Here is an 18,747-nt window from a genome sequence, read left to right as displayed (position 1 = left end):
TTATGAGCCGGTGAATGTTTCTGCCTCAGTTCATTCATAAAATGGGAATGATAGTAGTACCCACCTCACTGTACTGTGGGAAGTGATGACACTGTAGGGCTTACCAGACAACTGGCACACCCGGGCACCTGCTCCGATACTGTTGGCTCTTAATCATCATCAAATTATTATTTGAGGGAATTAAACAAACAAACAAAAAACCAAAACACATTTAAAAAATCAGGAGGATGGCTCTTTCCCTCGGCCTCGGCGGTGGCGGATTGTGCAGACATGGCCAAGATTAAGGCTTGCAACTTCCCGGCAAGAAGGAAGAGCTGCTTAAACCGCTGGAAGACCTGATGGTGCAGCTGTCCCAGCTGCGTCGCCAAAGTGACAGGTGGCGTGGCTTCCCAGCCGCCAAGATCCGAGTTGTTGGCATCTCTATCGCCTGTGTTCTCACTGTCATCAACCAGACTCAGAAAGAGAACCTCCGAGAATTCTACAGGAGTAAGAAGTACAAGCCCCTGGAGCTGTGGCCTAAGAAGACGCGTGCCATGCGCCACGACTGAAGAAGCATGAGGAAAACCTGAAGAAGAAGAAGAAGAAGAAGAAGAAGAAGAAGAAGCAGAAGAAGCAGCAGCGGAAGGAGCGGCTGCACCTGCTGCGGGAGTCTGCGGTCAAAGCCCGAGGACCCTCATCTATAAAACACAAACTGGCAATAATAATAATAATAAATCAGGAGGATGACAGGACTAATACTATGTCTTGCAAAACACATAGAGGGGCGCCTGGCTGGCTCAGTTGGTAAAGCATGCAACTCTTGATGTTGGATTAGTGAGTTTGAGCCCCACAATGGGGGTAGAGTTTAGTTAAAATATATATATATATATAGGGGCGCCTGGGTGGCTCAGTTGTTAAGCGTCTGCCTTCGGCTTGGGTCATGATCCCGGGGTCCTGAGATCGAGCCCTGCATCGGGCTCCCTGCTCGGCGGGAGGCCTGCTTCTCCCTCTCCCACTCCCCCTGCTTGTGTTCCCTCTCTCGCTGTGTCTCTCTCTGTCAAATAAATAAATAAAATCTTGAGGTGCCTGGGTGGCTCAGTTGTTAAGCATCCCAGGGTCCTGGGATCCCAGGGTCCTGGGATCGAGCCCCACATCGGGCTCCCTGCTCTGCAGGAGGCCTGCTTCTCTCTCTCCCACTCCCCCTGCTTGTGTTCCCTCTCTGGCTGTCTCTCTCTCTGTCAAATAAATAAATAAAATCTTAAAAAAACAATAAAATTAAAAAAAAAAGAATTGCACCCCGGGGCTCCTGGGTGGCACAGGTGGATAAGTGTCTGACACAGGGAAGCTTTCTTACAGTACTACTGTAGCTGTCAATTGCTGTAATCACCTAGAAAAAAGTTGGTACTGCCTAGTAAAGTTGAATATCCATCCGGTCTAGGGTCTTGCAAGTCCATTCCTAAGATTCTTGCACAGGTGTGCAAGGAGATTCGTACACAGAGGCTCACAGGAGAACTGTTTATAATAACAAACTGAGAAGTTCACAAGATCATTGACTAGAGAATGAATAAGTACACTGTGGTATATTTATACCAATATCCGACTGTATGTTGATTTGCAGAAGAAAAGAATGGACCACAACTAAATAGGACACCAATAAATCTTAGACACATAATCATATGAAACAAAGTAAATCACAGGGACCACGTGTGGTATAATGATTTTTTAAAAAGATTTTATTTATTTATTTTGAAGAGAGCACAAGCAGGGAGAGCAGCAGGCAGAGAAAGAGGGAGAAGCAGGCTTCCCACTGAGCAGGGAGCCCCACTTGGGGCTCCATCCCAGGACCCCGGGGTCATGACCTGAGCTGAAGGCAGATGCTTAAGGACTGAGCCACCCAGGTGCCCCTATATTGATTTTATTAGAAGAGATGGGATAGGCACTGAGGGACAACTGGCAGTTTCTCTCATGCCTCCTTTTTGCTATCGAATTATAATATAACTATTATCGAACTTATATTTGGGGTAAATCATAATGTTGGGAATGATGTTGAGGCAATTCCATGAGAGAATGATCTATGACTAGTGGAAAATGGCAGTTCAAAGATTCCATTTGTAAAAAGTATTAAAGTATTAAAACTTGTGGAAGATGAAAAAAAAACCCATAGTATATCTAAATGAATCAATCAAAAACAACAGCAACAGGAAGAAAATACGTACTTGCTAATACATGCTGACAAATGTCTGTGAGTATAGACAAGAATGAATAAATACTAAACATTATTTAATATTAAGGGGTGAGAACTGTTTTGACAGAACAGGAGTGGGAAAGATAATTCATGCCATACACTTTATCCACATTTAAAAAAACATGTGGATATATATTATCTATTTTATTTAGTTATTAATTATTTTTTTAAGATTTTATTTATTTATTTGAGACAGAGAGAATGAGAGACAGAGAGCATGAGAGGGAAGAGGGTCAGAGGGAGAAGCAGACTCCCTGCCGAGCAGGAAGCCTGATGCGGGACTCGATCCCGGGACTCCAGGATCATGACCTGAGCCGAAGGCAGTCGCTTAACCAACTGAGCCACCCAGGTGCCCTAGTTATTAGTTATTTTTTAAAGTAATTTATAGGGGTGCCTGAGTGGCTCAGTCAGTTGAGCGTCTGTCTTCGGCTCAGGTCATGTTCCTGGGGTCCTGGGATTAAGCCCTGCGTGGGGCTCCTTGCTCAGCGGGAATTCTGCTTCTCCTTCTCCCACTCCCCCTGCTTGTGTTCCCTCTCTCGCTGTGTCTCTGTCTGTCAAATAAATAAATAAAGTATTTTTTTAGGATTTATTTATTTATTTATTTATTTATTTGAGAGAGAGAGAGAGAGATAGTGACAGAGATAGCAAGAGAGAGCACAGGGGAGGAGAAGGAGAAGCAGGCTCCCGCTGAGCAGGGAGCCAGATGCAGGGCTCGATCCTAGGACCCTGGGATCATGACCTGAGACAAAGGCAGATCCTTAACTGACTGAGCCACCCAGGCCCCCCAGTAAATAAAATCTTAAAAAAAAAAAAAGGAATTTCTACACCCAATATGTGGCTTGAACCCACAATGCTGAGATGAAGAGTTGTATGCTCTTGCGGCTGAACCAGCCAGAGGCCCCATATATTATCTATTTTTAAATCTTAAATAAGGTTATTTAATTAAAATTGAATCCTCAGTAAAGCTTATTACACTCCTCTGTTTTCAAAATTTTCGTTGTATTTGATGTATTTTTTTTTGTGTGTGTACATGTTTTCATTTCTTTATATAAATTTTTACTATAGGGCACCTGGGTGGCTCAGTGGGTTAAGCCCTTGCCTTTGGCTCAGGCCTTGATCCCAATGTCCTGGGATGGAGTCCTGCATGGGCTCCCTGCTCAGCCTGCTTCTTCCTCTCCCTCTGCTGCTCCCCTTGCTTGTGCTCTCTCTGTCAAATAAATAAATAAATGAAATATTTAAAAAATAAAAAATAAATTTTTACTGTGGAAAAATAGATAAAATATAAAATTTACCATTTTAACCTTTTTCCATATTTGCTTAAGAGATTCCCCCCAGTTTTACTGAGATATAATTGATGTATAACATTGTATTAGTTTTATTTACTTAGTCATTTGTTTATTTATTTATCTAAAGTAATCTCTACATCAATGTGGAGCTCGAACTCACAACCCTGAGATCAAGAGTTGCTCAAGGGGGCTCCGGGTTGATGCAGTTGGTTAAGCATTTGACTCTTGGTTTCGGCTCAGGCCCTGATCTCGGTATCGTGGGATTCAGCTCCCCGTGGGCTCTGCGGTCAGCGAGGAGTCGGCTTGAGATTCTCTCTCCCTCTCCCTCTGCCCCTCCTGATCCTGCTCTGTGTCTCTCTCTCTCTAAAATAAATAAAGACATCTTAAAAAAAGAAAAAAAGAGTTGCACACTCTACCAACGGAGGCAGCCAAGCAGCCCTGTATTAGTTTTAAGTGTACAACATAATGATTTGATATATGTATATATTTCAAATGTATTTAAGACTTGTAATCTCTAGAGCACCTGGGTGGCTCAGTCTGTTGGGCGTCTGCCTTTGGCTCAGGTCACGATCCCAGATTCCTGGGACTGAGTCCTGCATCAGGCTCCCTGCTCAGCGGGGAGCTTGCTTCTCCCTCTGTCTGCTGCCCGCCCCCCGCAATGCTCTCTCTCTCCTGTAAATAAATAAAATAATAAAAAAAAAAAGATTTGTAATGTGGGACTTGAACTCACACCTCTGAGATCAAGAGTTGCACGCTCTACTGAGCACGCCAGCCAGGCGCCCCTCAAATGTATTTGATGTTTGAATAGGAAATACAAACACCAAAAAATATTAAAAGGGAATCATTTTCCTGCATGCTGGCATGAGGAACTTTGCTGATCCCCTCCCCAGTGAAACTGGTGGGAAGTGTTAAGATAACAACCATTGAACGTCTCTGGAAGTGGTCCTAAGGGCAAACTGTAAATGAGGAAGCAACTATTCAAGAAAATCTATGAGAAAATTCAATTAGAATAGTGAGTGTTTCTGGTATTTGGTATCTTTTACCTCCCTTCCTTCTACCAGTTCAGTGGGAGGGAAACTCCACTCCAGACTGGAGCAACCAGGAGCATAAGGTTTGCTCACTCTTAGTCCCCAGTTGGGGAATTATGTTCTCAGGAGGGGCAACACCTCAGCATTTCTTGCCCTGCTCTCAGCCACCTGTGTTGGGGGTGTTTGAGGCAAGTGCAGCTCTTCAAAGGGAGAACAACTGAGAATTTCTAAAATTATGGAAAGGCTCTGATCACCAGATCCAAGAATTTGAAAGAATCTCAAATAGGATAAATTAAAAGAAATCCACCCTGAGACACATCATATAAAATTGCAAAATGGAGGGGCGCCTGGGTGGCTCAGTCGTTAAGCGTCTGCCTTCGGCTCAGGTCATGATCCCAGGGTCCTGGAATCGAGTCCCACATCGGGCTCCCTGCTCTGCGGGAAGCCTGCTTCTTCCTCTCCCACTCCCCCTGCTCGTGTTCCCTCTCTCGCTGTATCTATCTCTGTCAAATGAATAAATAAAATCTTTTTTTAAAAAAATTGCAAAATGGCAAATAAAAAAGAATGATTTTTACAAAGATTTTATTTATTTATTTATTTAAGAGAGAGAGAGAGAGAGAGAGAGAGACGGAGCACAAGCAGAGGGAGGGGCAGAAGGAGAGGGAGAAGCAGACTCCCTGCTGAGCAGGGAGCGGGATGTGGGGCTCCACGTGGGGCTGGATCCCAGGACCCTGGGATCATGACCTGAGCCGAAGCAGACGCTTAATGACTGAGCCACCTAGGCATCCCTAGAGTGTATTTAAAAACAAAACAAAACAACAAACAACAAACCTTAAATCAGTAGCTAAAAATATGTCTTCGAGGAAAACCACATAACTGGATGGATATACAAGTGAGGACGATAAAATATTCCAGAAAAAGGGGTGCCTGGGTGGCTCAGTCATTAAGTGTCTGCCTTCGGCTCAGGTCATGATTCCAGAGTCCTGGGATCGAGCGCCGAATCTGGCTCCCTGCTCAGCAGGAAGGCTGCTTCTCCCTCTTCCACTCCCCCTGCTTGTGTTCTCTCTCTCACTGTGTCTCTCTCTGTCAAATAAATAAATAAAATCTAAAAAAATAAAAAAATAATAAAAAAATATACTCCAGAAAGAGAAAATTCCAATCTCGCACAATTTCTTCCAGCAAATAGATATTTGAACACCAAACTCAGGCAAAGACAGTATGAGAAAGGAAATCTATAGACCAATATAATTTATAACAGATGGGATGCAAACATTTTACATAAAATATTAGTTAAAATTAATGTAAAATGCCATAGTATATAAAAAGGTACCATGACCAAGTTGAGTTTGTACAAGAATGGAAATAAATGTGTTAATAAATAAGAAAATAAATTCATGTCATTGGGCATTTTAAATTAAATGAGCCAAATAATATAGCTATTTCAGATCCTGAAAAAAAACATAAAATATTTATTTATGACAAAAATCCGTTAGTGAACTAGGAATTGAAAGGACCTTTCTTGGGCGCCTGGGTGGCTCAGTTGGTTAAGCGATTGCCTTCAGCTCAGGTCATGATCCCGGAGTCCCGGGATCGAGTCCCGCATCGGGCTCCCTGCTCAGCAGGGGGTCTGCTTCTCCGTCTGACCCTCTTCCCTCTCGTGCTCTCTGTCTCTCATTCTCTCTCTCAAATAAATAAATAAAATCTTAAAAAAAAAAAGGACCTTTCTTTACTTGATACAGTGTATCTTCCAAAAACTTACAGTAGCTATCATACATAATGGTGAAATGTTGAAAGCATTTCCTTTAAAATATCTTCAGGAATATTGTATGGGGAGTAAAGAACAGAAGCCACAAGACCAGGGAGGTATCTAGTGTAATAATACAGGCAAGAGATGCTGGTGGCTGGGCCAGAGTGAGAGCTACAGAGGGGGTGTAAACTAGTCGATTCTGTTTAGATTTTGAAAGCAGAGCAGCTAGAATTTGCTGGTAAATCAGATGTAGGGAGTAAGACAGAGTTCAAGGACCACCCATAAGTTTCTGGTCTGAGTTCCTGGAAGGATTGAGCTGCAATTATTAAGAAGGGGAAGATGGAGGGACCTAGGCAAGCTTGGGAGGGACAATCAGGAGCCCTGCTTTAGAGATCTAGAGTTTGAGTGCCTACAGACACCCCATGGAGATGTCAAAGAGACATCTGTAAAGAGGAGAGGGGAGTTCAATGAGAGAGGACTACACTGGAAATTAAAATTGGGCATTGTCAACATATAGAAGTTTTTTTTTTTTTTTAAGATTTTTATTTATTTATTTATTTTTTATTTATTTATTCATGAGAGACAGAGAGAGAGAGAGGCAGAGGGAGAAGCAGGCTCCCAAGGAGCAGAGAGCCCGATGCGGGACTCGATCCCAGGACCCTGGGATCATGACCTGAGCCGAAGGCAGAAGCTTAACCATCTGAGCCACCCAGGCGCCCCAACATATAGAAGTTTTAAAAGCACAATATGAGTTACAAGCAACATGATACAGCGTGATGGGGTGGAGCATTATTAAGATTGGGGAAGTCAGGAACAACTGATAAAATACGTCAGCCATGGGAAAATCAGAAAGGAAGAGTATTGCAGATAAAGCAATAGCAAGTACAAAGGCCCTGAGGTGGGCCTCATGGTTGGGCGTTTTCCGGACTTGGCCTCAGTGAAGACTCTCCGCCACCTGGAAAAGGGGGCATCATTAGCCCAAGGCTCCTTGAAGGTCAGAGTCTTGCTCAGATAGCACAATTTAGGCCAGTGGGCCACTGAGAGGAAGGATTCTGGGGCAATGCCGCCCTCTGCTGGCCGGGACGTATATCCGCTCCATTTTCAACGATAACAGTTGTTATATATTATATAATATTTTGCTATTATTAGTGGAACACACAGTGCTCAATAAACCCATGACCCAGCCTCTCTCATCCCTGTGTGGCATGAAGACTGGCACTAATAGGTATGTATATATTAGGTCTACACTGAATAAATGAACGAATAAATGTGGCTAGGTTCTGAGTCTGAGCCTCTTCTGCAAATCTGGGTTTCTTTCATTGTATAAATCAATGTATATTGAGCACGTACTGTGTACTAGGTGCTGTTCTAAGTTCTTGGGACAAATCAGTGGGCAAGATAGACAAAAGCCCGTGCAAGGCAGCTTATTAAGATCTCTACATATCCATGCTTCTCAATCTTCACAAAATTTATTTTTATTTGTTAAGAGATTTTAAGTAATCTCTACACCCAATGTGGGGCTTGAACCTAAAACCCCGAGATCAAGAGGGGTGTGCTCTACCGACTGAGCCAGCCAGGCGCCCCTTTTACAACGTTTTTAATGCCGAGACACTATTATTCGCCCCATTTTTAGAGGAGAAAATTATCCCTTAGAGAGAGACTTTGATTGTAGAGCGGACAAGTGACGGGGGTGGGATTCGAACCCATAACAATACTTATTTTCCCCGACAACACGTAGCGGGTGGGAACGAACCGAGCGCTCCGCGGGGACGAGCAGGCTGGCGTCCGTTGCCATGGTTCCCCTACGCACTTCCAAAGCGACGCCAGCTCCCTGCCTCACGTGACTTCAGCCAATATGGCGCCGCCCAGGGTGTTGCGGTGTCCACGTGGTTCCGTTAGCTAAGATGGCGTCAGCAGTTAGCCCGACGTCCCTGGAGTCGGCCCCGCGGATCATGCGGCTGGTGGCCGAGTGTAGCCGATCCAGGGCCCGGGCAGGGGAGCTGCGGCTGCCGCACGGGCCGGTAGCCACTCCCGTGTTCATGCCAGTGGGCACGCAGGCCACTATGAAGGGCATCACGGCCGAGCAGCTGGACGCCCTGGGCTGCCGCATCTGCCTGGGCAACACCTATCATCTGGGTCTGAGGCCGGTGGGTGGGTTCTGCCTCGGTGGCGCGGCGGCGGAGAGTGGGGGGGGCGGGTACGGGCACCGCCGAGGCACAGGCATGCATTTAGGTCAGTCGACAAACGTGTATTGGGCTCCCCCGGTGGCCCGGGCCTTGTTGTGGGCGTGAGGGGGCGGCGGGGACCGTAGCTGGCTAGCCTTGTCCTGCAACATAGCGCTCACCCCTAACCTGATCTTTTCTTGCCCAAACCCAGGGCCCCGAGCTGATCCGGAAAGCCCACGGTCTCCACGGCTTCATGAACTGGCCCCACAATCTGCTGACGGTGAGGTGGAGTCGGGGCCGGGATCCCAGGGCACTTCTCAGAGGTGGGGATTCTCCAGTCCCACCCCCCTGACAGCCCTGCGGTGCGATCTCCCCCAGGACAGCGGCGGCTTCCAGATGGTGTCTCTGGTGTCCCTGTCCGAGGTGACGGAGGAGGGCGTCCGCTTCCGCTCCCCCTACGATGGTGAGGAGACCCTTCTGAGCCCGGAGAAGTCCGTGGAGATCCAGAACGCTTTAGGTGAGCGAATCCCGGGCCACCTGCTCTTGCCTTGCCTCTAGAGGGTGGAGGTGAGGCGGGCCGTTCCTTAACGTGCTGCTCGGCTTTGGGTAAGTCCCTCCCCCTGCCTGAGCTTCAGCGGGGCCAACCCAAATGAGGATAGTTCACAGAAATAATGACATAATGTTTGTAAATCTCTTAACACAGATGCTATTCTTTCTCGTAAATGGCAAAGTAGCTGGGCAAAGGTGTGTCGAAATAAAGAGAGCAACAAGGGGGGGGGGACTGGGGAAGCTTTCAGTCCCTCCTATTTCTATCATTCCTTCATAAAAACAATGAACATACCTCTTTTTAAAAAAAATTTTTTTCTTTTTTCTTTTTTTTTTTAAAGATTTTATTTATTTATTTGGGAGAGAGAATGAGAGAGAGCACATGAGAGGGGGGAGAGTCAGAGAGAGAAGCAGACTCCCTGCCGAGCAGGGAGCCCGATGCGGGACTCGATCCAGGGACTCCAGGATCACGACCTGAGCCGAAGGCAGTCGCTTAACCAACTGAGCCACCCAGGCGCCCTGAATAGCATTTATTTTTTTTAAAGATTTTATTTATTTATTTGAGAGAGGATGAGAGACAGCACATGAGAGGGGGGAGGGTCAGAAGGAGAAGCAGACTCCCTGCCGGGCAGGAAGCCCGATGCGGGACTCGATCCAGGGACTCCAGGATCATGACCTGAGCCGAAGGCAGTCGCTTAACCAACTGAGCCACCCAGGCGCCCTAAAAAATTTTTATTGTTATGTTAATCACCATACATTACATCATTAGTTCTAGATGAAGTGTTCCATGATTCATTGTTTGTGCATAACACCCAGTGCTCCATGCAGAACGTGCCCTCTTTAATACCCATCACCAGGCTAACCCATCCTCCCACCCCCCTCCCCTCTAGAACCCTCAGTTTGTTTTTCAGAGTCCATCGTCACTCATGGTTCGTCTCCCCCTCCGATTTCCCCCCCTTCATTCTTCCCCTCCTGCTATCTTCTTCTTCTTTTTTTTCTTAACATATATTGCATTGTTTCAGAAGTACAGATCTGTGATTCAAGTCTTGCACAATTCACAGCGCTCACCATAGCACATACCCTCCCCAGTGTCTATCACCCAGCCACCCCATCCCTCCCACCCCACCCCCCACTCCAGCAACCCTCAGTTTGTTTCCTGAGATTAAGAATTCCTCATATCAGTGAGGTCATAGGATACATGTCTTTCTCTGATTGACTTATTTCGCTCCAGCATAACACACTCCAGTTCTATCCACGTCGTTGCAAATGGCAAGATCTCATTCCTTTTGATGGCTGCATAATATTCCACTGATATATATATATATATATATATATATATATATATATATACACACACACACACACCACATCTTCTTTATCCATTTGTCTGTCGATGGACATCTTGGCTCTTTCCACAGTTTGGCTATTGTGGACATTGCTGCTATAAACATCGGGGTGCACATACCCCTTTGGATCCCTACATTTGTATCTTTGGGGTAAATACCCAGTAGGAACATACCTCTTTTAACATATATTATATATAGTGCACATTATGTAGTTTTTAGCTCTACCTCCTTCCTGTCTTCTTTTTTTAAAGATTTTATTTTATTTATTTGACAGAGAGAGAGAGAGACAGCTAGAGAGGGAACACAAGCAGGGGGAGTGGGAGAGGGAGAAGCAGGCTCCTGGCCGAGCAGGGAGCCCGATGCGGGGCTCGATCCCAGGACCCTGGGATCATGACCTGAGCCGAAGGCAGATGCTTAACGACTGAGCCACCCAGGCGCCCCTCCTATCTTCTTTTTTTAAAAAAGACTTTAGGTATTTATTTGGGACAGAGGAGGGGAGAGGCAGAGAATCCCAAGCCATCGCCCTGCTGAGGGAGGAACCAGAGGTGGGATTCGAGGTGGCGCTCGATCTCACCACCCAGGTGCCTATTCATTCATTCATTCATTCATTCATTCATTCATAAATTTGCTCCTTCAAGAAACGAGTTCCTTTCCCCGGTAGGATCTCACAGGGTCTGAATTTTGCTGATTACATCCCCATGGTGCTGTGTAACAGTTTTTTTCTGCCATTAGGAGTTCCAAAGTGGTAATGTTCGTTCTTCATTTATCAGCCAGATTATTTCTGTGAAGAGAAACATCCATCACCTACTCCTGGGTGACCAAGAAGTTCAGTTCATATAGGAAAATGGGATTCGTTCTTTTCCTTATTTACTAGTTTTCATGGCTTGATTACTTAGCATCCTCCAGCAATGATGAATTAATCTTTAGTGTTTTTAGGATCACCATGAAATGAGGGGTTTGTTTGTTTGTTTGTTTAATCATGGGTTTAAATGTATTTGCTGTGTCTCAATCTCTTGCAGTGGAATCTATCCTATTGATTCTCAAATTGCCCCATCTTTGGTTTGTGTGGTGCACTCTGCTTTTTTCCTATAAAGATCCATCTTGACAATATTCCCCTGAGCTTTTCTAACATGTATAAATCCATAGCCCCTAATCTGAAATTCTTCAGGTCAATTCAGAATTGTAATATTTTATAAGGATAATGCAGCATACATAGCATCTTAGTAGGTCTGGGACAGTACCCTGTTAAACTTTACTTGTTTCTTTTACTTGTTCCTTTTCCATTAAAAAAAAAAATTGTGACCGGGCACCTGGGTGGCTCAGTCGTTAAGCGTCTGCCTTCAGCTCAGGTCATGGTCCCAAGGGTCCTGGGATCTAGCCCCGCATCGGGCTCCCTGCTCGGTGGGAAGCCTGCTTCTCCCTCTCCCGCTCCCCCTGCTTGTGTTCCCTCTCTTGCTGTGTCTTTCTGTCAAATAAATAAAATCTTAAAAAATAAAAAAAAATAAAAAAAAATTGTGGCAACATAAAATTTACCATTAAAAATAGTTGCCACTATAACCTTATTTATTTATTTATTTTTAAAACATACTCATTTTTTTAAATAGGCTCCATGCCCAACGTGGGGCTTGAACACATGACTGTGAGACCAAGAATGGCATGCTCTACTGACTAAGCTGGCCAGGCGCCCCACTATGACCATGTTTAAATAGAATTTTTTTTTTTTAATTTATTTATTTGAGACAGAGAGATACAGAGAGAGAGAGAGAGTAGGAGCAGTGGGGAGAGGCAGAGGGAGAGGGAGAAGCAGACTCCCCGCTGAGCAGGGAGCCTGATGCGGGGCTCGATCCCAGGACTTGGAGATCATGACCTGAGCCAAAGGCAGACGCTTAACGACTGAGCCACCCAGGCGCCCCTATAACCATGTTTAAAGATTTCATTTATTTATTTGAGAGAGAGTGAGAGAGAGAGAGCACAGAGGGGGGAGTGGGAGAGGGAGAAGCAGACTCCCTGCTGAGCAGGTAGCCCGATGCGGGACTCGATCCCGGGACTCCGGGATCATGACCTGAGCCGAAGGCCGTCGCTTAACCAACTGAGCCACCCAGGCGCCCTATAACCAAGTTTAAGTGTCCGATTTAGTGGCACTAAGCACATTTGCATTGTTGTGCAACCATCACCACCATCCCTCTCCAGAACTCTTCATCTTGCAAAACTGAAACTCTGTGCCCATTAAACACTAACTCTCCATTCCCCTCCGCCAGCCTCTGGCTCTCGCCATCTACTTCCCGTCTCTATGAATTTGACTTCTCTAGGGACCTCATCTAAATGGCATCATACAATACTTGTCATTTTTGTGTCTGGCTTATTTCACTGAGCATAATGGCCACAAAGTTGTAGTATATGTCAGAATTTTCTTCCTTTTTAAGACTGAATAAGGCACCCGTTAAATTGGATTTTATAAAAGATTATCACTGTCTTGGGTTTTGCTGTGAAATTAGGTATGCCGTAAGCGTAAGATAAAGTCTTTGATTTTGAGAAGTTTCTAGATTTTGGAATTGTGGGAAAGGAACATTCTGTTAAGGGTTGGACCATGATTTATTTAGCCAGATGTTGATGGTCACTTGGGCTCCCATTATGCTATTACCCGCCACGCCATGGCGGATCACTTTGTATTAACAACATTTTGCTCTTGAAGGGTAAACGTGCAGGAGTGGGATTTTATTCCATGTGCCTGGGCCGGGTTTTAGCTGGGGTGAGGCAAGACCAAATGGGTATTTTCAAAAGCTCCCTCTGGTTGTTGCATAAACAGACTGGGGGGCTTCGTGGGAGTCAGCAAGACCCAAGGAGGGACTTCTAGGGTCCAGCTTATCCCCAAAAGGAAGTGAAGGCTTTCCCAGTGATGGTGCTTCTGTCTCACCCCCCAGGCTCAGACATCATCATGCAACTGGATGATGTGGTCAGCAGCACTGTGACGGGGCCACGCGTGGAGGAGGCCATGTACAGGTGTGTGTGTGTGTTTGTGTGTGTGTGTGTGGGGGGGAGGGGATCCGAGTCCTGTAGCCTTGTCTCCTTACCCTAGGGCTCATGACTAGGGCCCTCTTACAGGTCAATCCGCTGGCTGGACCGATGCATTGCAGCCCATCAGCGGCCAGACAAACAAAACCTCTTTGCCATCATCCAGGGTGGGCTAGACGCGGATCTCCGGGCCACCTGCCTCGAAGGTAGAGCCATGTGCTGGTCCATCCAGGGCTCATCCATCACTGAGGGCCCCACATGGGCCTGGCATGTGGTGGTGTGGACGGTGGTTGTTAATGGGTGGAAGGAATAGCTGAAGCAAAGGCCCGGGGGCAGAATGGACTAGAATGTTTGCAGAATGATAGTAATTCCAATAGCTAGCGATTTGGGGGTAGTCATCAGACGCTACGCCATATGCCGGTCACAGATTGCCCCATTGAGTTTTCATAGCCATCCTGTAAGGTGGGAACTACCAGGTTCCCGAGGTTACAGAAGAGGAACCTGAAGCACAGAGCTGTAAAGTCACTTACCCCAAGCCACGCAGCTTGGACATTGCAGAGCTGAGATTTGGACCCAGTTCCTGGGCTGTAGAACCTACAGCATTAACTGATACAGGTGCTGCTTCCTCCCCAGGGTCAGGAGTTAGGGGTGGGGTCCAGGGATTGTGCTGACACTGGAGGCCCTGGGATACCACGCTGAGGTACTGGGGAGCCATGGAGGGCTGCTGAGTGGGCAAGTGACAGGGACCAAGAGGAATCATGGAAAAATCCCAGTAGGATAGGAAGCAGAAGGCCCATGAAGAGGTTGGAGTATTTGCCCAGGAGAAGAGTGAGAGACCTATACCAAGGCCATGGCCATGGAGACAAAAGGGAGGCAGAGATGGGGGCGCAAAGGCAACGAAGTGTCATAGGCAAGACTCTGGGTCCTAGAGTTTGTTTGGCTGGATCCAGACCTCTGATCTGCTGCCTCATGGTTCTGCACCCTTGGCCTCTCTGAGCCTCCCTTTTTTCCTCTGTGAAATGGGCACATATTCCCAATGTCATGGGGTCGAAGTGAGGATAAACGGGAAGGTCTGTTTAGTCCTGTGCCTGCACCTGGCATCCATGTGTACCGTTGTGCAGACTGTCCTTGTTGTAATTCCTTTTGTCCTCAAGCTGTGCCCAGCTCCCGGTCCAGTGAGCCATTTTAAAGGAGACCCCCAGGCAGAGATACACTTCACGTCACAGCTCAGTATGTGTGGACATAGATGAAAGCAGAAACCAAGACTTCATGAAACGTTACCCTTACACGTGAAACATTTTCTGGCATTCTCTGTGCTCTCATTTGAAAAACAAAAAAAACCTACCACGCTGGTCTTGCCCTAGCAAATTCAGTTTTGGCCACACTGGTGATGCTTCTCGAAGCGCTCTAAGCTCCCCTGCACCAGCAGCAGCACCGCCTGGGTTCTTCCCAGGATGGGATCGGAGTCCACGGTGAGGTCGGGGTGGGGGTGGGGTGGCTGGGAGGCCACATTTGAACAACTTGTCTCCAGTGGGTTGGACTGCTCATTCCAGCTTCGAAATCTGACCCTTCGGACGGGTCCGTTTTGTCGATGCTGTGGCCTCCCATGGTTCAACTAGGCAGCTGGGGCCCAAGGCAAGGCCGGGCTTGGAGACTAGACCTGGGCTTAAACCCAGCCTCTGGCATATGCGGCAACCCACTCCTTTGCGGGCCAGACCAGATCAGACCTACGGGGTTATTTACCCCGGTTGTTGGGAGTCTCTTCATGTTTTGGTGCAGAAACGTTACAGATTTTGAGGACAGGCTGTTACCTTGCATGTGGGATGTTCGCTGTTCTAAAACCTGGAAAATGCTCAGTTTGGAAACGTACAAGGCGTCATCTTCGCTGTCAGTGAAGGGTGTACAGGCTGTAGGCCTCTCCTGAGGACTGAAGGAGCGGAGGGAGCTTCACACACAGCAGGCGTTCAACATATGGTAGCTGAGCTCACCAGCGGCCTTTAGACAGACAGATGGAAAGACAGACAGATACCCGCCCTTCCCCCACTTCTCTCTCTTTCTTCCCGAGGGTCTGCCCTGGTCTGGGCAGGGTCTGCCCTGGGGCTGCAGAGGAGGAGGCGCATTTTCTTTCGCCCGGTGACTCCTCACCTTGCCCTGTACCCCCAGAGATGACCAAGAGGGACGTGCCAGGCTTCGCCATTGGGGGCCTGAGCGGGGGCGAGAGCAAGGGCCAGTTCTGGAGGATGGTGGCCCTGAGCACCTCAAGGCTGCCTAAGGACAAGCCACGCTACCTGATGGGGGTCGGGTATGTGGAGACGAGGGGAAATAGCCCTACCTGTGGGAGGGGGTTCCTGGGGATTCCTGCCTGGGCTGGTGTTGGTGGAAGGACACAGCCCTGCCTGGGAGGGGACTAAAGGAGGACATGGCTTTCCTCTGGGGGCGGTTCAGAGGGAATGTGGTCCAGTCCCTGGGGAGTCGGAGTGTCTGTGATGGGGGGAGGCCTGGGTGTGTGACCAGGGCATGAGGTTCTCTGCTCCCTCCCTCCATGGCCCTCCTCCCAGCTATGCCACCGATCTGGTGGTCTGCGTGGCTCTTGGATGTGACATGTTCGACTGCGTCTTCCCCACGCGGACGGCGGTGAGGCCCTGGCAGGGGGCAGACGACGGGTGGGGCGCTAGGGGGGCCAAGGTTGGGGTGGGGCTGGTGCGGATGAAGGCCTGGTTGACCCCCACCTTCCCCTCGTCCACCCCTCCCCCAGCGCTTTGGCTCCGCTTTGGTGCCCACTGGGAACCTGCAACTGAAGAAGAAGCAGTATGAGAAGGACTTCCAGCCCATAGACTCCAACTGTGCCTGTCCCACCTGCCAGAAGTAGGCGGAGCTGGGCCTGGGGGCTGGGGGAGGGTGTGGCGGGGTGCAGGACTCCGCGTGGCTGAGCCCCAGCCTCCTGTCCACAGGCACAGCCGGGCCTTCCTGCACGCACTTCTGCACAGTGACAACACGGCTGCCCTGCACCACCTCACTGTCCACAACATCGCCTACCAGGTGGGCCTTTGGCCAGGGCGGGCCAGGCTCGGGGTCGGCGCGGGGGAGGGCCCTGGGGCCCCTTGGCTGACACCTACCCCCTCCCCCCCCACAGCTACAGCTGATGAGCGCCGTGCGTGCCAGCATTGTGGAGAAGCGCTTCCCTGACTTCGTACGGGACTTCATGGGCACCATGTATGGGGACCCCACCCTCTGTCCCACCTGGGCCACTGAAGCCCTGGCCTCGGTGGGGATCACACTGAGTTGATCTGGCTTGGGGGAGGGAGGGAGGGGAGGGGAGGGAATGGGAGGTATTGAAGGATTTTTTTAAATTATTATTCTAATTTAGAGTATATCTGTGCCTTCTTGGGAAGGTGGCCTGTCTTGGTCCTCTTCTTCCTCTGAGTGTCACTGTGGCCAGTGTGTCGTCCCCGTCCCCCCATCCTCCCCCACGCCCCCACTATTAATAATAAGTAACCATAGCAGCAGCTGATCTCTGGAAACCACCTGGCGTAGCCCAGCATGTAGGATATACTCCAGCACGGGAGGTGCATCCCTTTTCCTGTGGCTCAGGCCCCCCGGCCACCTGTGGGGGGCACTTGTTACCCCACTTTTCACAGGTGAGGAAACAGGTGGAGAGGGAAAGTAGCTTACCCAAGGTCACCACTGAGAGGTAGCCCCCTGGCTCCAGAGCTCATGCTCTGAGCCTTGACTATTGACACGTGGCTTAATTTTGCTGTCGGTAAACACAGTGATGAAGGCAGTAGGTGTGATCTAGCAGGTGCTTACGCTGTGCCCGGTACTGTTCTTTTTTTTAAGATTTTTTTTTTTTTTTTAAAGAGAGTGAGAGCAGGAACACAAGCAGGGGGAGTGGGAGAGGGAGAAGCAGGCTTCCCGCAGAGCAGGGAGCCCGATGCGGGGCTCGATCCCAGGACCCTGGGACCATGACCCCAGCCGAAGGCAGACGCTCAACGACTGAGCCACCCAGGCGCCCCAAGATAAGGGTTTTTATATTGAAAAAGTAATCCATGTATACAATGTGTAGGATCCACTATTCTAATAGCATAAAAATGCAACTTTTTGACCAGTTTGTGATTCTCCCAGAGATTTTTCGTGTGTATATATTCTTCATGAATGTGGGCGCCCTTGATGTGCAGTTCTGTACCTTTTTTTCTCTTAGTATATTTCAGATTGTTTACACGTCAGAACATGAAGACTTCCTGTCTTAGAGCTGTTGCACAGTATTTACTTAACCAGCTCAATGAAGGGGATGGAGGGTGTTTCCAGGTTTCCGTCACCGTGGTCAAGGCTCCAGTGCCAAGCCTTGTCGGTTAACTTTTTGCCCACCTCTCTGAGACCAGGGTTTTCGGTCTTGGAGCAGGCATATACCATTGGCCGCTCTGCCACTCCCCTGTTACGGCCTCATCAGCCCACTTCCCTACCTCCGTTGCATCTGACTCCTTATTGGGCTTCTTTCTGGCCAATCTATGCCTAGGGGGATCAAATCACTTCTTTTCATAAAATCCTTCCACCTGTCTCCGGCTTTTTTTCCCACGAGGTCAAGATCCCTAGATCCCGGAGCCTCCAACACCGACTGCAGAATAGTATCTTTTCAAGGGGAGAGGATCCACTGAGTTTCATTGGGTACTCAAAAAGGTCACGATGCGCTCAAGTCGAAGAGGCAGGGGAACAACGTGCAGGCAGGCGTTAGCCGAATCAAGTCGGGGCGTGAGCAGAAGGTAATCCTAGGAAAGGGCACAGCATTTGCAAAAGCGTGAAGGTGGGACTTTACAGGAATGAAAATGAGAGCCAACGATGCAGCGCTAGACCGCCTCTCCCTAGGAACTACTAACGCCGGACTCCTCTTCAAAGCGCTTTGAAACCCCGCGCGAGGGGCGCCTGGGTGGCTCAGTTGGTTAAGCGACTGCCTTCGGCTCAGGTCATGATCCTGGAGTCCCGGGATCGAGTCCCACATCAGGCTCCCTGCTCAGCAGGGAGTCTGTTTCTCCCTCTGACCCTCCTCCCTCTCATGCTCTCTGTCTCTCATTCTCTCTCTCGCAAATAAATAAAAAAATCTTAAAAAAAAAAAAAAAAAAAATTTGAAACCCCGCGCGAAAAGCTGGTTTGCAAGCCCCGGGCCGAGATGCATTCTGGGACTTGTAGTTCTCCTTAGAGGCCGGAAGCTCAGAAGCGATGGACACTACCGAGTCCCACCACGAGGTGTCGCCCTTCGGCGAGTACGGTGGGCCTTATCCTTTACTCCGGAAGACTAATAGACCTACAACAGTCACAAAACGGGAGATTCTTTGATTGACAGAGAAGTCCTCAATCAAAGTCAGGATTCGGAGGTCAAAGCCCGTCCTCTCTGGCTTTGT

At 48.3% G+C, this 18,747-nt stretch overlaps 1 protein-coding gene and 1 pseudogene across 6 annotated transcripts; both read left to right on the top strand.

Annotated features, from left to right (window-relative positions):
• Window positions 1–270: 270 nt before the first annotated feature.
• Window positions 271–6,898, top strand: LOC123863059 (large ribosomal subunit protein uL29-like; annotated as a pseudogene).
• A 1,181-nt stretch (window positions 6,899–8,079) lies between these two features.
• Window positions 8,080–18,470, top strand: QTRT1 (queuine tRNA-ribosyltransferase catalytic subunit 1). 6 transcript variants are annotated; one of them, XM_064571119.1, is made up of 11 exons: window positions 8,080–8,432; window positions 8,662–8,730; window positions 8,829–8,967; window positions 13,264–13,342; window positions 13,445–13,560; window positions 15,518–15,656; window positions 15,913–15,988; window positions 16,110–16,219; window positions 16,306–16,393; window positions 16,488–16,619; window positions 17,553–18,470. In XM_064571119.1, exons 1-11 carry the CDS (start codon window positions 8,190–8,192, stop codon window positions 17,583–17,585), a joined length of 1,224 nt encoding a protein of 407 aa, XP_064427189.1. In that variant the 5' UTR covers window positions 8,080–8,189; the 3' UTR covers window positions 17,586–18,470. The 6 variants fall into 6 exon arrangements, with proteins under 6 accessions (XP_064427189.1, XP_045718963.1, XP_064427187.1 ...); XM_064571117.1 differs by having other exon boundaries at window positions 8,146–8,432; window positions 13,432–13,560; window positions 15,420–15,656; window positions 16,488–16,567; XM_064571111.1 differs by having other exon boundaries at window positions 8,146–8,432; window positions 13,432–13,560; window positions 15,420–15,656.
• The last annotated feature ends 277 nt before the right edge of the window (window positions 18,471–18,747 follow it).

Source organism: Mirounga angustirostris, unplaced genomic scaffold (assembly GCF_029215605.1).
Source record: "Mirounga angustirostris isolate CCGP_5_RB_7025 unplaced genomic scaffold, mMirAng1.0.hap1 SCAF_1, whole genome shotgun sequence".
In the NCBI taxonomy this organism is placed as follows: domain Eukaryota; kingdom Metazoa; phylum Chordata; class Mammalia; order Carnivora; family Phocidae; genus Mirounga; species Mirounga angustirostris.
The sequence above is the reverse complement of the archived record's forward strand: the minus strand, read 5'-3'. Positions and strand labels throughout refer to the sequence as shown.